The 19389-nt window shown below is 33.3% G+C and overlaps 1 protein-coding gene across 3 annotated transcripts in view; it reads left to right on the plus strand.

The window, feature by feature from the left end:
* Positions 1–18814, plus strand: part of BDP1 (B double prime 1, subunit of RNA polymerase III transcription initiation factor IIIB) — an 81366-nt gene extending 62552 nt beyond the window's left edge. For all 3 annotated transcript variants that reach the window (XM_033110450.1, XM_033110452.1, XM_033110451.1), the window contains exons 31-39: positions 463–607; positions 835–1015; positions 4033–4096; positions 4448–4634; positions 5386–5590; positions 8564–8603; positions 9226–9493; positions 11714–11963; positions 15916–18814. In XM_033110450.1, coding sequence (XP_032966341.1) covers positions 463–607; positions 835–1015; positions 4033–4096; positions 4448–4634; positions 5386–5590; positions 8564–8603; positions 9226–9493; positions 11714–11963; positions 15916–16047 — 1472 coding nt within the window. In that variant the 3' untranslated portion in view covers positions 16048–18814. The remainder of the gene's footprint in view (positions 1–462; positions 608–834; positions 1016–4032; positions 4097–4447; positions 4635–5385; positions 5591–8563; positions 8604–9225; positions 9494–11713; positions 11964–15915) is intronic.
* Positions 18815–19389: the final 575 nt, after the last annotated feature.

The following is a 19389-nucleotide window of genomic DNA, read 5'->3' on the forward strand; positions in this document are numbered from 1 at the left end:
CCCAGAAGCTCTCTCATTATGTAGAATCAAGTTTCCTTTTCTATATAGAAGCCCTTTTCTTCTCCTTTGTGACTTTTGTTTTTGTAGAATAGCTCCCTCTCCAACACTTTTCTTAAGGTGGAACTAGCCAGACCACATGTGTATCCACCTCTAAACCTCTCTTTTATGTGGGTTGCTAATTATATTGCTATTACCATAAAGTGGGGATACAATTATTGTGGCAGCTGGAAGTGAATTATGTGCAGTATGGGATTCGTTAATCATCTGTTTTACTGTCCAGAAATTTTGTTGGCCAGCACCACCCGTCTGTTTTGTGAATAAGCTTGTTTTTTGGATTAAGAGAAGTTTGGAAGAGCCACTAACTATATAGTGATCTGCCTTTGAAGCGAGAATATGTTTCTAATATGGAGATTTTAGCTGTATTATTTTGGACTATATCTTAAATATGTTTTTTTATTTAAGAAACAGAGAAAAATGCTTCTAAAGCAATAGAAGATAAAAACCTTGGATCAGTTACAGCAGCAGAGAGTAAGGAGCAGAGCAGATTGTCTCATGTATGTGGTATTGAAGAGGCCTGTATTTCGCAGGAAACAAGCCTAACTGAAAGGTAAAAGGAAAGAAATTCTGGGATTTGGTTTCTGTTCTGTTTCAACTATAGCCATAAGCTGTAAGAATTTGATAGAAAAACGGGTTCTGTTGCTTTAAATATAACAAAGTTAAAAAACATAAAATTAGATGAATTTGACATCCCTAGCTCTAAACATTATTGTGTGGTTGTCCACGTGGTTTCATATACATACTAAAACTCTTAATACATACTAATTTCTCTTTCAGAAAGGAAGATCGAGAAGAGGGATCTCAAGAGCTTCAGATACTGTCAGTTGCTCCAATTGTTTCCTCCGAGACGAGGCCCCACACACTTGGTTTGGGTAGGGGTCTTGGTGAGAGTTCTGTTGGAGAGCCCCTGAGAAAGGACTCTGATGGAGACAGTGTGCTTACACTTTATGTGCCAGAGGTAAAAGAATGTCAAATATAACAAGTGGTGGCTAGCTGTTTGTTCCTCGTTTTTAAAAAATTAGATATAAGTGCAGTAAACTTCACCCTCTTTAGTGTGCAGTTCTGTAAGTTTTGACAAACATGTACAGTCCTGTAACCAGCACATGAACAGTTCCATTACCACCCAAATTCTCCAGTGCGCTTTTTTTCGTCATCCCTCCTCCCACCCCAGCTCCTGGCAACCACTGGGCTGTTTTTTTCCCCTATATTTGTCTTTGCAAGAATGTCCTGTGGTAGAATTTTTATTGAGTGTGTTTTTAGGCTTTGGAGCAGAGATAACCTAACCAATACCTAACTTTGTTGTAAAAGCTTTGTACACAGAAAATTCACCTCTTGTTTCTTAGCCCCTGGATCTGTGAACTTTATTCATAGAGCATGTGTTTATTGAGATGTTATTACCGCATGTCCAACACTATGTGAGATATGGGGATAAAGAGTTATGAGAAACAGATGAGTGAATGAATGATTAAACTCAGGCTGGTAGGTGCTGTGAGAGAGATTTGCACAAGACTGTAGGAGAGGTTCGCAACCCAGTCCAGTGAAATCAATCTCTGGGGGGAACAGGGCCCAGGCGTTAGCACTTTTTTTTAAAAGGGAGAGGAATGGCATATGACATGTTCAGTGACTACAAGTAGTTATGAGTGGGATATAAATGAAGAAAGTGGTTAGAGATGAAGAAATAGGTAGCTTGGAGACATATTGTTAAAGGAATTTTTATGACTTGTTGAGTTTGGACTACATCCAAAGTTTATGGGATTTCCCGTCACCCCCCACATTCTATATTTTATTTTGATATAATTTCAAACTTGAGGAAAAGCTGCAAGAATGTTACATAGAACTCGCGTATACCTTTCATTTGGATTCATTCATTGTTAACATTTTGCCTCGTTTGCTTTCCCCACTCTCTGTCTGTCTCACTCTCCATCTCTATAGTTAAATACTTTTCAAAAACTGAACCATTTGAAAGTCAAGTTGTAGACATGAGCCTTCACCCCAAAATACTCTAGTTTGTAGCTGGTAAGAACAAGGACATTCTCATACAGAGAATGACAGTACTGTTGTCCCACTTAATGTTACTGTACTATCTAACATTGATTTAATATTTTGTAATACGTAATTCCAGTCAAGACTTTTATGCGTACATTACATTTGTCATTTCTTCTTACTCTTTTAATCTAGAGTAGTTCTCTTGCCCTTTTTCCTCTTTTGTGAACTTTTTTTATGGATGTCATCTGTTTATTTTACAGAGCTTTTTAAAAAATTATTAAATTTTGAGGGTGACATTGATTAGTAAAATTACATAGGTTTTAAGTGTACAATTAATTCTGTAATACATCATCATCATCTATATATTGCATGGTGTGTCAATTCTCCTTCCATCACCATGTATGTATTTGACCTCCTTTACCCTCTTCTACCATCTTCCTCCCCCTTTAACCTCTGGTAACCACTAAACTGTTGTCTGTGTCTATGAGGTTTTGTTTGTTTGTCTTGTTTGTTTGTTGCTTTCACTTTTATATTCTACATATGAGTGAAGTCATATGGTTCTCGACTTTTTCTGTCTGACTTATTTCGCTTAGCATGATAACTGCAAGATCCATCCATGTGGTTGCAAATGGCAGTATTTCATCTTATGGCTGAGTAATATTCCATTATATATATATACATATACATATGTATATATATATATATGTAAATATATACCATATCTTTATCCAGTCATCTATTGAAGGACACTTTGGTTGTTTCGATTTCTTGGCCACAATGAAGAATGCTGCAGTGAACATAGGGGTACATATATCTTTACAGATAAATGTTTTCAGATTTTTTTGGGTAGATACCCAGAAGAGAGACTGCTGGATCATATGGTAATTCTATTCGTAATTTTTTTAGGAAACTCCATACTGTTTTCCAGAGTGGCTATACCAATTTACATTCCTACCAGCAGTATTTGAGGGTCCCTTTTTCTCCACAACCTCTCTAATACTTGTTATGACTTGTCTTGTTGATAATAGCCATTCTAACAAGAGTGAGGTGGTATCTCATTGTGGTTTTGATTTGCATTTCCCTAATACCTAGTAAAGTTGAGTATTTTTTCATATATTGGTTGGCCATTTGTATGTCTTCTTGGGAGAAGTGGGTGATCTTTTGTGAACTTGATATTTTAAAATAGTCTAGGCTAGTTCACAATCTGGATTTTTTTTCTTTAATGCTTCCTCATTATTAGATTCAGGTTAAACACTTTTTGGCAAGATTACTACATAGGTGATGATATTTCTTCCTTTTGTATCACATCAGGAGACGTACAATAGCAGTTTGTCCCATTATTGGTGATGCTGACAGATCACTTGGCTAGAATGGTGCCTGCCAGATTTCTCCATTATAACAGCATTTTTTCCAGTTAACAAGTAATTTGTCAAATGAGACCTAGCAGCCTTGTACCAGTGGTTTTAGTATTTGTTAATTATTCTTGCCTGATTCAATCATAGTTGCGAAATGAAAGTTTTAAGATTTTAAACAATAGAGAATTATAATCAGAATTGCATTTTAGAGAAAAGAATGCAATTTTGTGGAAAACAGATTGGAGGGAGCCTTGCTGAAGGCAGACCAGTTTGTCTCTATTCAGGTATCACCTACTAATATTACAACAGCTACTATGATGGGAATAGAGAGAAGATTGAGGGGTTTGGATCTCCCTTTCCTGTTACTTCAAAAATCATTTCATAGATTGTACATACACATTGTACAACTTAGTTTGAATTCCTTCGGGTGTGTGTGTGTATTTATATATATATTTAAATTAACCAGAAGTTTATTGGTACAACTAAAATTTTCAAAACACTTGAAAAATTGCATATGGTTAGGTAAGTTGTTGAGTTTTGAAACAGTAACTGTTCATTGTATCAAATTGTCAGGAATCCTTTCCAAAACTGAGATTTGGTTAACCTTACTTTCTCATTTTAATTTTTATGGCAGTGTATACCAACTAGTATTCCAGAAGTCCAACAAGAGAGTGTAATCAATCCTCAAGATTTAACAGGTATGATAATCTGCTTCAATAAAGTGTCATAGAACCTAACAGTATAGTTTTAACCCTCCACCCCCATTTGAGAAAACAAAGCAGTTCTGGTTTTTTTTGTTTTGTTTATGATGGCCTTGAATTAAAGAAAAACAACTTGAAGTATTTTGTGTATAAGCTTCGTTGGTCAAAGTTATAAATCTCCATAGTGAAGCATCTTTATTCTTTATGAAATTACTTTTTTTTTGGATGTGATTCAGTTTTTTTTATTCTTGGTGATAAGTTGTTGTGAGACTCTTTTAGAAATGAAATAAATGATTGTTTGTTCTTTCATGGTTCAGCTTTTCATTACTAACTTTTAAACTTTGATAGTGAATCTAGTTGCTAACGTACACCACGATGGTGAGGATGAACAAGCATTCATTTTAACTCTGGTGGAAATTCCAACCAATGCAGTGGAAGAATTTACTGATACTACTACACAGTTAATGCCAAACCCTTTACTGCCAGCACCCATATTGGTCAAATCAGTGAATACGGAAGAAAAGGGTGACATGAGGTAATGAATGAGCTAAGCTGTTTTTGCTAGTAGGAAAGGTGCTTTATGAATAGAATAATACTGATTGAACGAGTCATTCACCGACAATATTTATAATTGTCCTGGAGATCTTATTTAGTAATTATATGGTAAATTAGAGAAGAAATCATTTATTTTATATCTGATAAATATGCCATTTAAATGTATTATGTGATACTTCTATATGAAATTTGTTTGGTATTTTAAGTATTTTGAAAGCTAAAAATACTTAGCAATCTGGATCATAAAATGGCATGTATGAAAGGTATGGTTATGCTGTAAACATTTATATATATTAAATTCTGAATTGAATATATATTCACAGAAGGTTGCAAGAATAGTACAGAGAGGTAACATTTCTGTGTATTTTTGATATCCATTTTAATTTTTTAGAATTCTTATTTTTATAGTCATTGGTTAAGATGCTTAATTGTCATTTAAGTAGCTTTAGCAATTAAGGGCTTTTATATTAGGAAGAGACATTTTAGATTAAAATTTAACTTTACAGACAAGGAAAACATTTTTTATACCTCAGATTTAATTCAGTATTACTTTATTTTAAGTTGTGAGCCTTTAAGTATGAATGGAGCTCAAAACTAACATTTTTGTGGCTGTAGCTGTGTTTATGTTACTTTGAAGTTTTTTTAGCAGTTTGCATTGGAATAGTTCAGCCTTTAACCTCATTAAGTAACTTCTAATTCACTGATTTAATATGTATGTATTTTCTATGCAGTATGAGTTTTCCAGTAACTTCAGTTGGTCAGGATGCCATGTGTTTATCTAATTCTGGAAGAGATGATTCTGAAAAGCCTCCTGCTCATTTGGATCTTATATCTAGGAAGAGATTTCATTGTAGGCTTAATGAAAGCGACCATGTTCCTCCTGCCAAAAAAAGTTCATTCACTTCAAGAGATGATTGTCAAAAATTTACCTCTGAGGTAAGAGAAGCTTAATTAAGCAAGTAAGATGGCCATATTACAACAAATAAATTCCTGTTTTTTCCTTTAATTCTTTCTATAAAGATAGTTCTAATACTTTTCATCATAAATAATTCAGGTAAAACTGGTTTTGTATTTTCACTTTCAACCTGCTCTAGGTGAAAATTGATGGGCTTTAATCAGGAAATCCATGCCCAGCTCTGTGTCGTTAGCTAAAAATAAAGCTTAAAGCATCATACAGATCTGGATCTTGGCAGTACCACATAACAGCTATGAGCCCTTAGGCAAGATACCTCAGATTGAGTTTCCTGTTGTGTAAAATAGTGATAGTGATATCAGCACCACCATTATCACAATGCTTAAAGCTCCTTGTTGCGATCAGGAATAAAACCAGAACCTCTGAGGCCCTCTATATATGTGGCTCATTTCTGTCTCTAGTCTCATCTCTCCCTCGCTCTCTACCACATTGGCCATCTTTCAGTTTCTCAAAAGCACTGTACTCTTTCATATCCTAGGGCATTTCTTTTGCTGTCTCATTTCTGAAGCATTTCCTTGAAAAACATACAAATTACTTAAGCTCAATTGTCACTACCTTGGGGAAGCCTGATGATACTAGACAGATTCAATTAGCAGCCACCACGTTGTAGGTTTCTTAGCACCTTCTGGTGTTTGTTTCTTGTACTACATTATGTAACAGCACCATGGAAAAGTTAATTTAGAATCTTTATTCTCAAAGGGATAGTTGAAGACCTATCGTCCTTACATGACAGTAGACAGCAGAGGCAGTGTGTCCTCGTATATCAGATAGGTGAAAAATGGTATCCCAGAATAGTTTTAATTTCTCTTATCATGAGTAAGGTTGAACATCTTTTCGTATGCTTAAGAGCCATTTTTATTTCCTTTTCTGTGAAATGACTCTATATTCTTTAACATTTTTTTCAGTTGGGTGTTGTGCTTTTTCTTACAGATTCAGAGGAACTCTGTTATGTATGTCTGTGATAGGAGTTGCAAATATTTTTTCCCAGTTGGTTATTTGACTCTCTGATTTTTCTCCTGCAGACTTAGTGTGGTTAACTTTTTAATATGTACATTTTCAAACATTTAAAGAGGTAGACAGGATAGTACAGTGTATCCCTATGTACCAGTCACTCAAATTTAACAATTTATTAGCATTCCATGCAGACATTGTTTCATTTGTTTTAAAAGTATATTTAATGACGGGGGGGGGGGGGGAGGAGAGGGGAGTGGTGGATCTCCGTATTTTACTATATACAAAACTAGGTCATTGGTTTTTAATATGCTATTTAAAAATGATAGATGTACATTGGTGTGACTAAATATATGTACGAAAAGTACAATGTCTGTTGGGCTTATTTGTGATTTTTATTTTCTAAACCTTATTTCCAAGTTTTAACAATAAAAAACTGCTTGTAAAAATCAGAGTTATAATTTTAAATTCTAGAATGCACATCTACTGCATTCAGGTAGACATGCAAACAGTTTTTATTTTTCTGTGATCAAATTTGTCAGTCTTTGTATCTATGGCTTCTGGTGATTATGTTATACATTGAAAATCTACCTTGAGTTTTAAAATAAATTCTTCTAGTTAATATTGATTTGCTTAGAATTTATTTTGCTGTTAGGAAGAGTAGAACCAATTTAATTTTCCGCAGATGCCTATGTAGTTGTCTCAGCGCCATTTATTGAATAATTCATCTTTTCTCCACTGATATAAAATTCCACTTTTATCTGATATTAAATTCCCACATGTATTTGGGTATATTCCTGAATGTTCTTTTCTTCTACATTGACTCACCTGGGGCCAGTATCACAGTTTTTATTATTGTAGCTTTTAAGTGCTTTAATATCTTAAAGGGATAGCCTCTCCCCCCCTTACAATTTTCTTTTTTTTTCAGGTTCCTCCTAGTTGCTTATATGTCCTGAAGTTCAGATCAATTTTAGAATTACCTTGTTCAGAACTTTAATAAAAACCAGCTATTGGTACTTGTGTCAGTATTGTATTACTTGACAGACTAACATAGGAGAAATTGACATCATCATTGTGATGTTGAATTTTCTATCCAAAAACATGGTGTGTCTTTCCATTGTTTGTCTCCTTTTGTGTGTCTAAATGGTATTTTAAGCTCTTCATGTAAATCTGGTGCATTTCTTATTAGGTTATCTTAAGAATTTTATCTTTTTTGTTATTATCATTGAGTTGTTTTCTATCTAAAGAACTTACTGAATTCCCTTCTTTGAGTGCATTGATTCTTCAATGATGCTCTTAGCTTGTCTAAGTAAACAGTCATATCATATGCAAATATAACTGTAATTCCTCCCCTTTACTTTTTATTCCTTCAATTTCTCTTTTCTAATTATATTGACTAATGGAACTAAAAAAAATGTCTGAAAATTGTCCTTATTCCTGACTTTAATGTTCCTGACTCAAGTGTTTATGAAGTGGGATTGTTGACTTGTGGTTTACAGTAGTTGTATTTTACGGTTTTAAGAAAATGTCTACTCAATTTAAAATTTTTAAAGAATGTTATTGGGTACTTTTCCTATAATAGAAGATAATATTTTTCTTTTAAGATCCATTGAATTAAATTAATAGATTTTGTAATATTGAGTCATCTTTGCATTTCTGAAACAAACTCTACTTGATCATGCTGTATTGGTCTTTTGAGTACAGCTAAATTGTGCCTGTAATATTTCATTTGATATTTTTGCACGATGTGAGATTGGTTAGTTGGTATCAATATTGTGCTTTATTTATAAAAGGATTTTTGGAAACTTTTCCTCTTCTGTGCTCTGGAATAGTTTAAATAATAATAACAATGTCTTTTTCATAAATGTTTGACCCTAGAGCTTTCTGGGTTGATACGTGTTTTCTTAAAAAAGAAAGAAAGAAAGAAAATTAATTTTATTTGATAAATGGATTTCAAATTTTTTTGGTACTTTTTCTTAAAACAGGTGTGCTCAAAGGAATTAATAAAGGTTTTTGAGGAAAGAGGTGAGTAAAATAAATTTTAATGTGATTATATTTTTCTAAGTACCCTTGATTATTTTTGAGGCATCTTGTTCAAATTTGGGATTGAAGCAGTCTTGTTCACTTTTTGCTAAGAGTCATGCTTTTATTATTAGAACTTTTTCTTCCCTGCTGAGACCTTGGATATATGGCCCTTTGGTAGCCATAAGAAGCTACTTTCTTCCTGTAATTAATAGAAAATCATATGTCTATGGGATTTCCTGTACGAGCTCAATAACTGCATTTTAGGAATTAGAAAACTGGGTATAAAGTTTTTAATAGGTTCTTAGCTGTACCCTGAAATTAGAAAGTGATCACTCTTTCATGTTGCTAGTTCAAGAAATATTTGTAAAGAAAGACCTTTTTAGGTGCAAATATATTGATATGACTACTTTGTATCTGAATGCAGAAGCTGTTACCATGGCTTTTAACCAATTATAATATTCTTAAAAGTCCAGATAACTCCATTAATTTATAATTTAGCTTACTCTTATTAGTATACATTTATGATAGAACACTGTGGATTTTTTCCTTCAAATGTTGCAATTCATTTGGATGTATTAATTTCAATATGTGTGCTTACCGTTTGTTTTCTTTTTTGTTTAAGGGAAGTCTTATAAGGGACAAGATATCTTCCCTACCTCAGAAAGCACACGTACAACTCCAGGACTTCAGAAAGAGCAACTTGAACCAACTTTTCAGAGTATAGGATCTAGATCTTCTGATAAAATAATAGGTACACATACAGAAAAGAATACACCTCAGTTACCTCAGGATGAGATGATTTTGTCTGATAAGGAAGAAACAACTTGTGCAGCTTCTAAGGCTAAACAAATGGATAGCACCACATCGTCTTCAAAAACCTCACTATCCAGGTATCATGAGAAAATCTTTAATAAATGTTCCTCTCCATTTCTTTCTCTCAGTAAATAAATGTAACCTATATGGAGCAGATATCTATCTATATCTATATATCTATATCTATATTTATGTCTATATTTATAGATATATAGGTATCTATATCTGCCTATCTATTTATAAAGACTAAGTCCAATACTAAGGATGTTGTTTTAGAAACATGTCCCTCTGTTGGTAATGTAAAAGGAAGGAAATATAGTAATGTCAAACATTTTTGTAGGACTGTTCCAGATAAATATACAATCCATATAATAATAGCTTAACTTTAAGGCTGAAGCTAACTTTTTAGATAGAAAATCTTTAGAATTTAGTATTGTACACTTTGTTTTTCAGCTTGTCCATGGTTATTAATTTTGATCATTATTTATTCTACCATATAGTAGTTGCCAGTGCAGATGTAGATGGTCTGAAATAAAGATCTAACATCAGAAGTAGCTCTGGATGTTGTTTTATTGAGGTTCCAAATAATGTGTACATTTTTCTCCCTTGTGGCATACCTAAGAGGTAAGCCATGGCTTTCTCCCTATAAGAGTAAGTGTGAAGTTCAAGCCCAAAGCCAGCTTCTCCCACGTTATTTTCCTCATACTCTAGAAGCCAGCCGTCAAGGTGATGGATAATTGTTGACTTGTCAGTCGCATTCAAATCATTAACATGGTGTTGGTGAGTTAAAGTGGGGAAAATGTACACTAACCTCCACTAAAGGAAAGGGAGGAAAGGGCATGTGTAGCTTGAAAAGGCATATTTAATGAATCTATTGTTTCTGTTATATAAAGTACAGAAAATAAATCTCAGCAATATCTTTTCTGGCCTTAGAGAAATGCTGAAAATAGAATGAGGGAAGCATCATGGGGTTTTGGGTTAAAACCAGTTGAGCAGCGGTATTCTAGAGCAAAGGTCAGCAAACTTTTTTGGTAAAAGGTCATATAGTATATTTTATGCTTTGTGGCCCATATGTCTGTTGCAACTACTCAACCCTGCATTTGTAGTGCAGAAGCAGTCATATTTAAACAGATGAGCATGGCTGTGTTCCAGTAAAACTTGTTTGTAGAATCAGGTAGTAGACTGCATTTGGCCTGTGAACCACAGTTGGCTGATCTCTGCTTTAGAGCCTTGCTAATCAAAGTCTGGTGATCATGGACATCCTTTGAAAACTTGCTAGAAATATAGAACTCAGGCTCCACCCCCCCCCCCACCAACTCAGTCAGAATCATCATTAATACAATTCCCATGGATTTGTGTGCACTTTTCAGCTTAAGAAGTGCTGCTCTGAGTAAGCTTTGCTCTTTGTCACAAATACATGTCATGCTATAGTGATATCAGTACTTAGTGGTATCAGTACTTAGTAGATGTGCTGATACCACTAATGAGATATCACATGTGCCATTTTACGATTAATGGAAAGAAGTTAGTATTGAGAATATGTCTTTCTGAAAGGGAACCTTCATGCACTGCTGATGGGATTACAAATTGGTGCAAACACTACGGAAATCAGTATGGAGCTTCCTCAAAAAATTAAAAGTAGAGCTACCTTATGAGTCAGCAGTTCCACTTCTGGGTATTTATCTGAAGAAATCCAAAATACCAATTCAAAAAGGTGTATACATCCCTATGTTCACTGCTGCACTATTTACAATAGCCAAGATACGGAAGGAACCTAAGTGCCCATCACTAGATGATTGGATAAAGAAGATGTGGTACATATATACAATGGGATATTAGTTGCCCATAAAAAAAAAAAAAAGAAATCTTAACCATTTGAGACAACATGGATGGATCTAGAGGGTATTATGCTAAATGAAATAAGTCAGATTGAGAAAAACAAATACCTCACTTACGATCTCAAAAACAAAATAAACAAAACAGAAACAGACTTATAGATACAGAGAATAAATTGATGGTTGCCAGATGAGAGGGGAGTTGGACTGGGTGAAAAAGCTGAAGGGGTTAAGAGGGACAAATTGGTAGTTACAAAATAGTCACAGGGATGTAAAGTACAGCATAGGTCAATAATAGTGGGTACTAGACTTATGGGGTGATCACTTCGTAAGATATATAAATGTCTAACCACTATGCTATACACCTGAAACTAATATAATATTGAATGTCAACTGTAATTAAAAAATAAAAGAATGTGTCTTCCTAGATATTCTTGAATATCTTTATGTTTGCGTTTCTAGACCTGGCAGAAGACCCCTGGGATTTTTGTCTTTAATATGTTCAAAGAATAGTTTGGAATCTGATGAACCTACTCAGGTTCATAGTAAGAAACGCCTAAAACCTCTTATACCTGTATCAAGACGGAATTTGAAAAGATCTGATCCACTCAATGAAAGTCAGAAAAAAATTCAAGAGCCCTCTGATCTGCTTCCATCTCCAAGTGGTGTTGTTAATACTCGTTCTGAGAACATTAGCAGTTCAGCAACTCAGGTATGTGATAACTCCTTATCTTACTGTTTGTATAGAATGGGTTGGATATCAGATTCAACTAGGAAAACCATGGATGACAATTGTTATTTTCATTCGGGTGTCAGAAATTATTGCAGAGCAGCTCCTATCCATCTCCTCCCATCATACCCCACTATATTGGAAGAAGATGAGGTGTTGAATTAGAAAGTTACTTCTGGCTTAATACAGAGCCATTGAATGAACCAGCCATAAATGGACACTTAATTGCCATTTCTTTAAAGCAAAGACCCTTGTGACCCAAAGCAGTGCTTGCATTTTATTTGCTTTAGGAGAAATGTCCCGATACCCACATGAATTCAAGAAACAGTAAAATTCAAATTTGTTTGCATGTTTTATTTATATGTGTTCTGAAGCTGTCTATATGGCAAGTACTGGGATGGGAAAATCAGTGAACCTGTTTCAAAGACTTCAGAAGAATATTGGTCTGACTTAAGATCTCAACAAAAAAAAGGCAATTGACCATCTATTGGGTACTAAGACTCAAAGGAAAGTGTACTTTTGTTTAAAAAAATCTTTAAAAAATTATTAAATATTTTATATTATTTCCTAGAATTATCTTCTGAGACCAAGATTTTATGAGTCTTTATTATTATTGCCAAATTACTTTGGAGAACTGTTATAATTACCAGCAGGGTTGCAGTGCCAGTGTAATCACATCCTTGCCAGAATTAGATATTAACTCTTCAAAATAAATTTTTTTTCTTATATAATGGTAGAGGGGTGGACATGTCATTTCATTTGTTTGATTTGCATTTTTTAAGTTTCTAGTGACTTAGTTTTTTTTCCATATATTTACTAGATATTCTTTTTTTTTTCTTTTTTGTTCCCGTCTTTTGCTGATTTATAGCTTTTGGGATTTTAGTGTTTTCTTACCAATTTGTGTGAGATTTTTATGTATGTGAAAAAAAGCCATGTACCTTTTTGCTCTTTGCTGCAAGTAGTTTTTCCAAGTTTATTTACTTTTTTAAATTTCGGAGGTTTTTTGATATACATAAGTTTTAAATGTTTAGTCAAATACATTACTTTTTTCCTTGCAATTTCTTAAATTGCTTTTATGATTAGGTTTTTCTCCAGAGGTACAAAATTTTCAGTAATCAGTTTTCAAAATAATTCTACTCATGGTTATTGACTGTGGTATATAGTGTGAGGTATATTTGGTGGGGCGCAAGACTCAACTAAATGTTATTCACAAATTGCTATTTTATTTAGTTTTTCAGTAAGTAATATATTCCATATGTTTTAAAATTTATAATCTACAAAAAAGACTTTGCAGTAAAAAGTTTCCCACATGTGTTCATTAGCTTCGCAGTTCCCCCTTTCTACAGGTACATAGTATTATTAGTTGTTGTTTTACTTTTCCAGAGATATTTTATTTATACACAAATATAAACATTCTTTTTTTTTTAATATAAATAATAGCATACTGTTCTCTTTCTTGCTGTTTTTCACCTGACAATATTTCTTGGAGATCTTTGCAAAACATTAAATAAAGAGCTTCCTGCTCTCTCTTGTTCTCTTTTTTAAAAATTTAAGTTCAACCTTCTTTGGAGGTCATAGTAGATTCACATGCAGTTGTAAAAACCATACAGAGACAGTCCTATGTACCCTTTATCCAGCTTCCCCACTGGTAGCATCTGTAAACCTGTGGTACAGTATCGGTCAGGATACTGACATTGCTACAGTAAAGACACAGAACAGTTCTGTCACCACAGGGGTCCTTTGTGTTGCCCTTTATAGACACACGCACTTCCCTCCCACCTCTACTTTCTCTTAATCTCTCTGGCAACCTGTTCTCCATTAAATTTATCATTCCAAGAAAGTGATATAAATGACTTGTATATACAGTTATGTAAATGGAATCATACATTTGGAATTGGCTTCTTTTCATTCAACATAGTTCCCTAGAGAGTCATCCAGATGGTTTGTGTATCACTAGTTTATTCCTGTTTATTGCTGAATAGTATTCCATAGTGTGGATGTACCAGTTTTGTTTATCCATTTACCCATTGAAAGACATCTGGGTTGTTTTCATTCATGGCCTGTTATGAATAAAACTTCTATGGACATTCGTATACTGGTATTGGTATAGACATAAGTTTTTGTTTTTCAGGAATGAGTACACAAGCGTGCCCTCCTTATTTTTAATGGTGACATAATATTCCATTGTTTGAATGTACCATAAAGTGATATTGGTCTCACACTGGTAGGCATTTAGGTTATTCCTAATTATTTGCTATTTCGAACGGTGTGGTAATAGCTAACTTATAAATGAGACATTTTGAACATTTATCTACAGGTAATTCCTAGAAATAGAATTGGCGATCAAAAGGAGTGATTATTCTTATGACAGATATTGCCTGATTGTCCTCATATAACAGTTTCTATTATTATTAGCTTTTTTCCTCACCATAGCATGTTATCAATTTTTTTCACTTTTGACATTCTTCGTGGATTTATTGAGCACCTATGAGTGAGACTGAGCATCTCTTCATGTATTTGAATCATTTATGCTTTTTCTGTGAACCATTTGTTCATATAATTTGACTTTTTAAAAAATTGGGTTATTAGTCTTTTTCATATTGATTTGTAGAAGCTCTTATTATATTAAAGAAAACTCTTTGTGGTATAGGCTACAAATATTTTTTTCCTTGTATGTCATTTGTCTTTTGATTTTGTGTATGATGGTTTTTGCCATGCAGATGTTTTTTGTTTTTATGTAGACGAATATACCAATCTTTGATGACTTCTGGCTTTCATGCCATTTTAAAGGCATTCCCTCTCCCCAACTCCAGGATTATGAAAGTTTTCCCATGGTATTTTATACTAGACTTTAAAAATATACTTTTATTTATTTATTTTTTAATTAATTTATTTTTTTTTAAAGATTTTATTTGGGAAGGGGAACAGGACTTTATTGTGGAACAGTGTGTACTTCCAGGACTTTTTTTTCCAAGTCAAGTTGTTGTCCTTTCAATCTTAGTTGTGGAGGGCGCAGCTCAGCTCCAGGTCCAGTTGCCGTTGCTAGTTGCTCGTTGCAGGGGGCGCAGCCCACCATTCCTTGCGGGAGTCGAACCGGAAACCTTGTGGTTGAGAGCCCACTGGCCCATGTGGGGATCGAACCGGCAGCCTTCGGAGTTAGGAGCACGGAGCTCCAACCGCTTGAGCCACCGGGCGGGCCCTAAAAACATACTTTTAAATTTAAATCTTTTGATCCATATAGGATTTATTTTGGTGAGGCACAGTTCTGACTTTTTTCCCTGAGATGTCGTTTTCCAATATCATTTATTAAATAATCCAACTTTTCTCATTTTCTATTTGGAAATGTCACTTTATCAGATACTAAATTTCCATCTATATGTGTTGGGAATATTGCTAGTCTTCTGTTTCATTGGCATTTATGTGTCTTTTCCTGTGCCTATACCATGGTGTCTTAATTTTTATAGATATATAAGTATGAAAATTTTTGATAAGATTGTTTTCATTTGTGATGTTTTCTTGGGGTACTCTTCTGTTTCATTGGTCTATCTATATTTATACTGGTTATTAAAATGTTTTCATTATAGACTTAACAATGTTATGTTTAACTATATTAAAATTTTTTCATGGAAATTAGGGTGATGTAATGGATCATGTATACTGTACACTGTAATTAACCTAATCATGTCTACTGTTGTATATTTGTTGATTCCAATTTTATTATAAGTAATGCTACAAAAGTTATCTTATTCATAAAACTATATTAGTATTATTTCCTTAATATAATAGCATGGAAATGGATTTTTTTGGTCAGTATGAGCATATTTAAAACTCTTAATATTTATGCTATATCGCTTTTCAAACAGATACTGATGTAGATTAACATTACAAAATATATAAACGTTTTATTGCATACTTACTTTCATTACCTTTTTAGGCTGCTTGTGATCGTTCCTTACCGAAAGAAGTATGTAAAAGTGTCCAAAACCAGGCACTTGAAGAGGAGCCAGCTACAGTCTCTGAATATTTCTTTAATGATATCTTTATTGAAGTGGATGAAACAGAATAAAGGTTTTTTTTTTTTTCTTTTTTCTTTTTTTAAGTTTAGGACTTTCAGAGTCAATTATATCAACAAAATGGTATTTGGAAAAAAAGCATCACTGTATCTCTCTTTAGGTTGATTTTGAATATTTAATGAGCTTGATTTGAAACTTTTATAATCAATGGAAAACATTACTGAGGTTCCTTTCATTCTAATTAATTTAGCATATTGGAAATACCAAGCAATTATGACTGCTTTCTTGGACAGAATAGCAACTCTTGTTTACATTCAACTCTTCCTGTGCTGAACACACATGGACATTTTGGAATGTCGTGCGTGGATAAATATCTCTCTAAATCACAGTGCCCGCGTAGATGGAGGTGAATTTAACATTTATCGACCTACTTTTGTGAAAGTTTTTTCTGTTTGTTTGGATTTGTTTTTGATGATTAAGGTCTTTACAATTGTCTCTAAGTACACGACAGCAAATTGTGAAACACCACTTATAAATGTTAAAAATTTTTCTATTATCAGCTATTTGACTGACTGAAAAATGTGTATTTTTCTATTTCATGATGTAACATTAGTCCTAATTGAAGAACTAGTATTTAAGCTTATTATTTATAAAAATGAAACATCAAAAAGCTTATTTATTTTTAAATTTTTTATTTAAAAGAATACTCAGTTTTAATTATTTTCACCCCTCAGATTATGGGTAAAGAAGGCATTAACAAATTTGTGTTTGTCTCCTTTCCCTCTTTAATTTTAAATATATTTAAAGTCATATAATTAAAAGTGTTTGGATAGTGTATATGTTTTGAATACATTTTTCTCATAGTTTAGTATATTGACTTTGTACTGTGAATTTTTTGTTTTTCTTATTTCTTGGATAATCTCAGGATTTGTATGGGGAAAAAAACCCTTAACTTCATTTATGAGGCAAATTTCCATACAAAACTCAATCTCCTTTACACACACATACACTTATATGTACACATTCCTTTTTTTAAAAACTAATTTCTTGGTAGTTTTCCCCCCATTAAATTCTTAAGGAGGCTTAAGGAACTCTAGGCCTTTAAGCACAGAATTGTGATATTAAAAACAAGATAAGACTTTATTAAATCAGTGGTTATCATCAATATGAATTTAAGGGTTATTTTTTATTTTGTGATTTATATATGTGTGAGTGTTATTCTGTTTTCCACCCGAGTAAGTCTTTGGTGGTTAAAATTAAATTTCTGAAAGATTTATTCTTTTATTTGAAAAGCCTCCTGGGTTGATAATGCATTAGATTAGGAGTCAGAAACATTCTCCACAAAATATTTTCAAGTTTCTAGGACAGATGGCCTCTCTGGTAATACTCAACTCTGCCATTTCAGTTGAAAACAGCCACAGACAATACTAAGATGATAGACATGTCTGGATTGGGTTTTTAGTTTGATCCCTACATGAGATAGATAGTAATCTTCTTACCTACACGTGCTGATGTCTTTGTCTATGAGATATTTGTCATTGAAGTTATAAGTTGTGCCTAACAATTAAAACTGTGTTGATTGCATTATGAAAGCTTCAGTATTTCAATTGGGGAGATATTTTAATGTCTAGATAATTGTGTTTGTGTATTGAAATAAAATGGTCGCCAGTTTTCAAGTTCATAAGTAAAATAGGATATGGCTGAGGAGGAAGTACAATAGTAATCCTAATTTGTTAAAACAATTGATGCTATTAGAGCAGTTCTTCATTTTCTTATAGTGAAATTTACAGTTTAACTTTTTTGTCATAAAGGAGGATTTATAAATCTGAGTAGAAATTCTCTATAGGTATGCATTTATTTATTTCATGTCATTAATATATCACAAAAATCATGGTAGTAAATCACATTGCTATTTTAATGCCGTGTTTTTATAAATTTTTAAAAATTTCATATTCTGAATAGGTTTCTTATTTGATTAATGTTGATTTGGATATTAGGTTACACAACCCCTTCTGTAATATTTTTTAACTTTGTTAATATCTGTCTCTTGTTCCAGAGTGAATTACTTTTTTTTTATTTGGGGAATATTGAGGAGCAGTGTGTTTTTCCAGGACCTATCAGTTCCAAGTCAAGTCGTTGTTTTTCAATCTAGTTGTGGAGGGCGCAGCTCACTGGCCCATAGGGGAATCGAACCGGTGACCTCGGTGTTATGAGCGCTGCGCTCTCAACCAACTGAGCCACCCGGTTGCCCCCAGAGTGAATTACTTTTATGAAAGATGTAACTTCTTACTGTATAAAGAGTAATTTTATCTTGGGGCATTCATTGTATTAGAGAATCAAGTCAGCCAGTAAATTATCCTACTATTATATACTTAAAAGTAATCTTGGGAAAAGAAAACTTAATCAGTGTATTTACCTTACAAGGTAGAGAAGACTTGTTCACTCACAAATGTATTTAATCTAATTCATGTAAAGATGATGATGTCTGGAAGAATTTGTATTTTGTAAATCTTAAAGGAGATATGATTAAATTAGGTCTTTATTTTTATCGTGACTTATCCTCCTGAACATTTCCGTCTTAGCAAATGATCAACATATAAAACCCTAATTGTTGGTAAATGATTGAGGCACAGATAAAAATATGAATATCCATTGTTTACCACCGTGTTATTTGAAATAGAAGTGACCATGTATACTATTTTGCTTGAAGAAGTCTGAGACGAAAAAAGCAGTATCTGTCATTTGTAAATTTTCTTGTTCTAAAGAAAGCAGTTATGTTCTATAGATATAAATTATGTAAATAAAAGTTATTTTATACTATTTTTGTTGTGTCCTTTTCTTAATGTTTAGTTAACCAAAACTAGTAGTGTTTCACCTATAGCTTATACTTACTTTCTTCTTTCCATGAAAATATAGTACAGTCATCTCTTGGTATCTGTGTGGATTGGTTTTAGAACCCTGGACAAGTACCAAAATATGAAGATTCTCAAGTCCCTTATAAAATGGCATAGTATTTGCATATAACTTACACAATCCTGTATACTTCAAATCATTTCTAGATTACTTATAATCCTTAATGCATAGTAAACGCTATGTAAACAGTTATACTGTATGTTTAGGGAGTAATGACAGGAAAAATCTCTACATGTTCAATACAGACAGTCATCGTAGACCGCCAGCAACTACATAACATATTTTTTTTTAATATTTTGGATCCGTGCTTGGTTGAATCTATTTTTTCTTATTGTCCAGCAGGTAAGAGAGTGTGAGGAAGTCCAGATTTGTTAGAGGCAAAGTTTTACAAGTGGATAATAATTGTACATCTAAGTTGTAATTTATCACTGTTAGAATTCTTTTTGCTTACTTATTGATCATCTCGCCGCTTTATACAATTA

Source organism: Rhinolophus ferrumequinum, chromosome 7 (assembly GCF_004115265.2).
Source record: "Rhinolophus ferrumequinum isolate MPI-CBG mRhiFer1 chromosome 7, mRhiFer1_v1.p, whole genome shotgun sequence".
NCBI lineage: Eukaryota > Metazoa > Chordata > Mammalia > Chiroptera > Rhinolophidae > Rhinolophus > Rhinolophus ferrumequinum.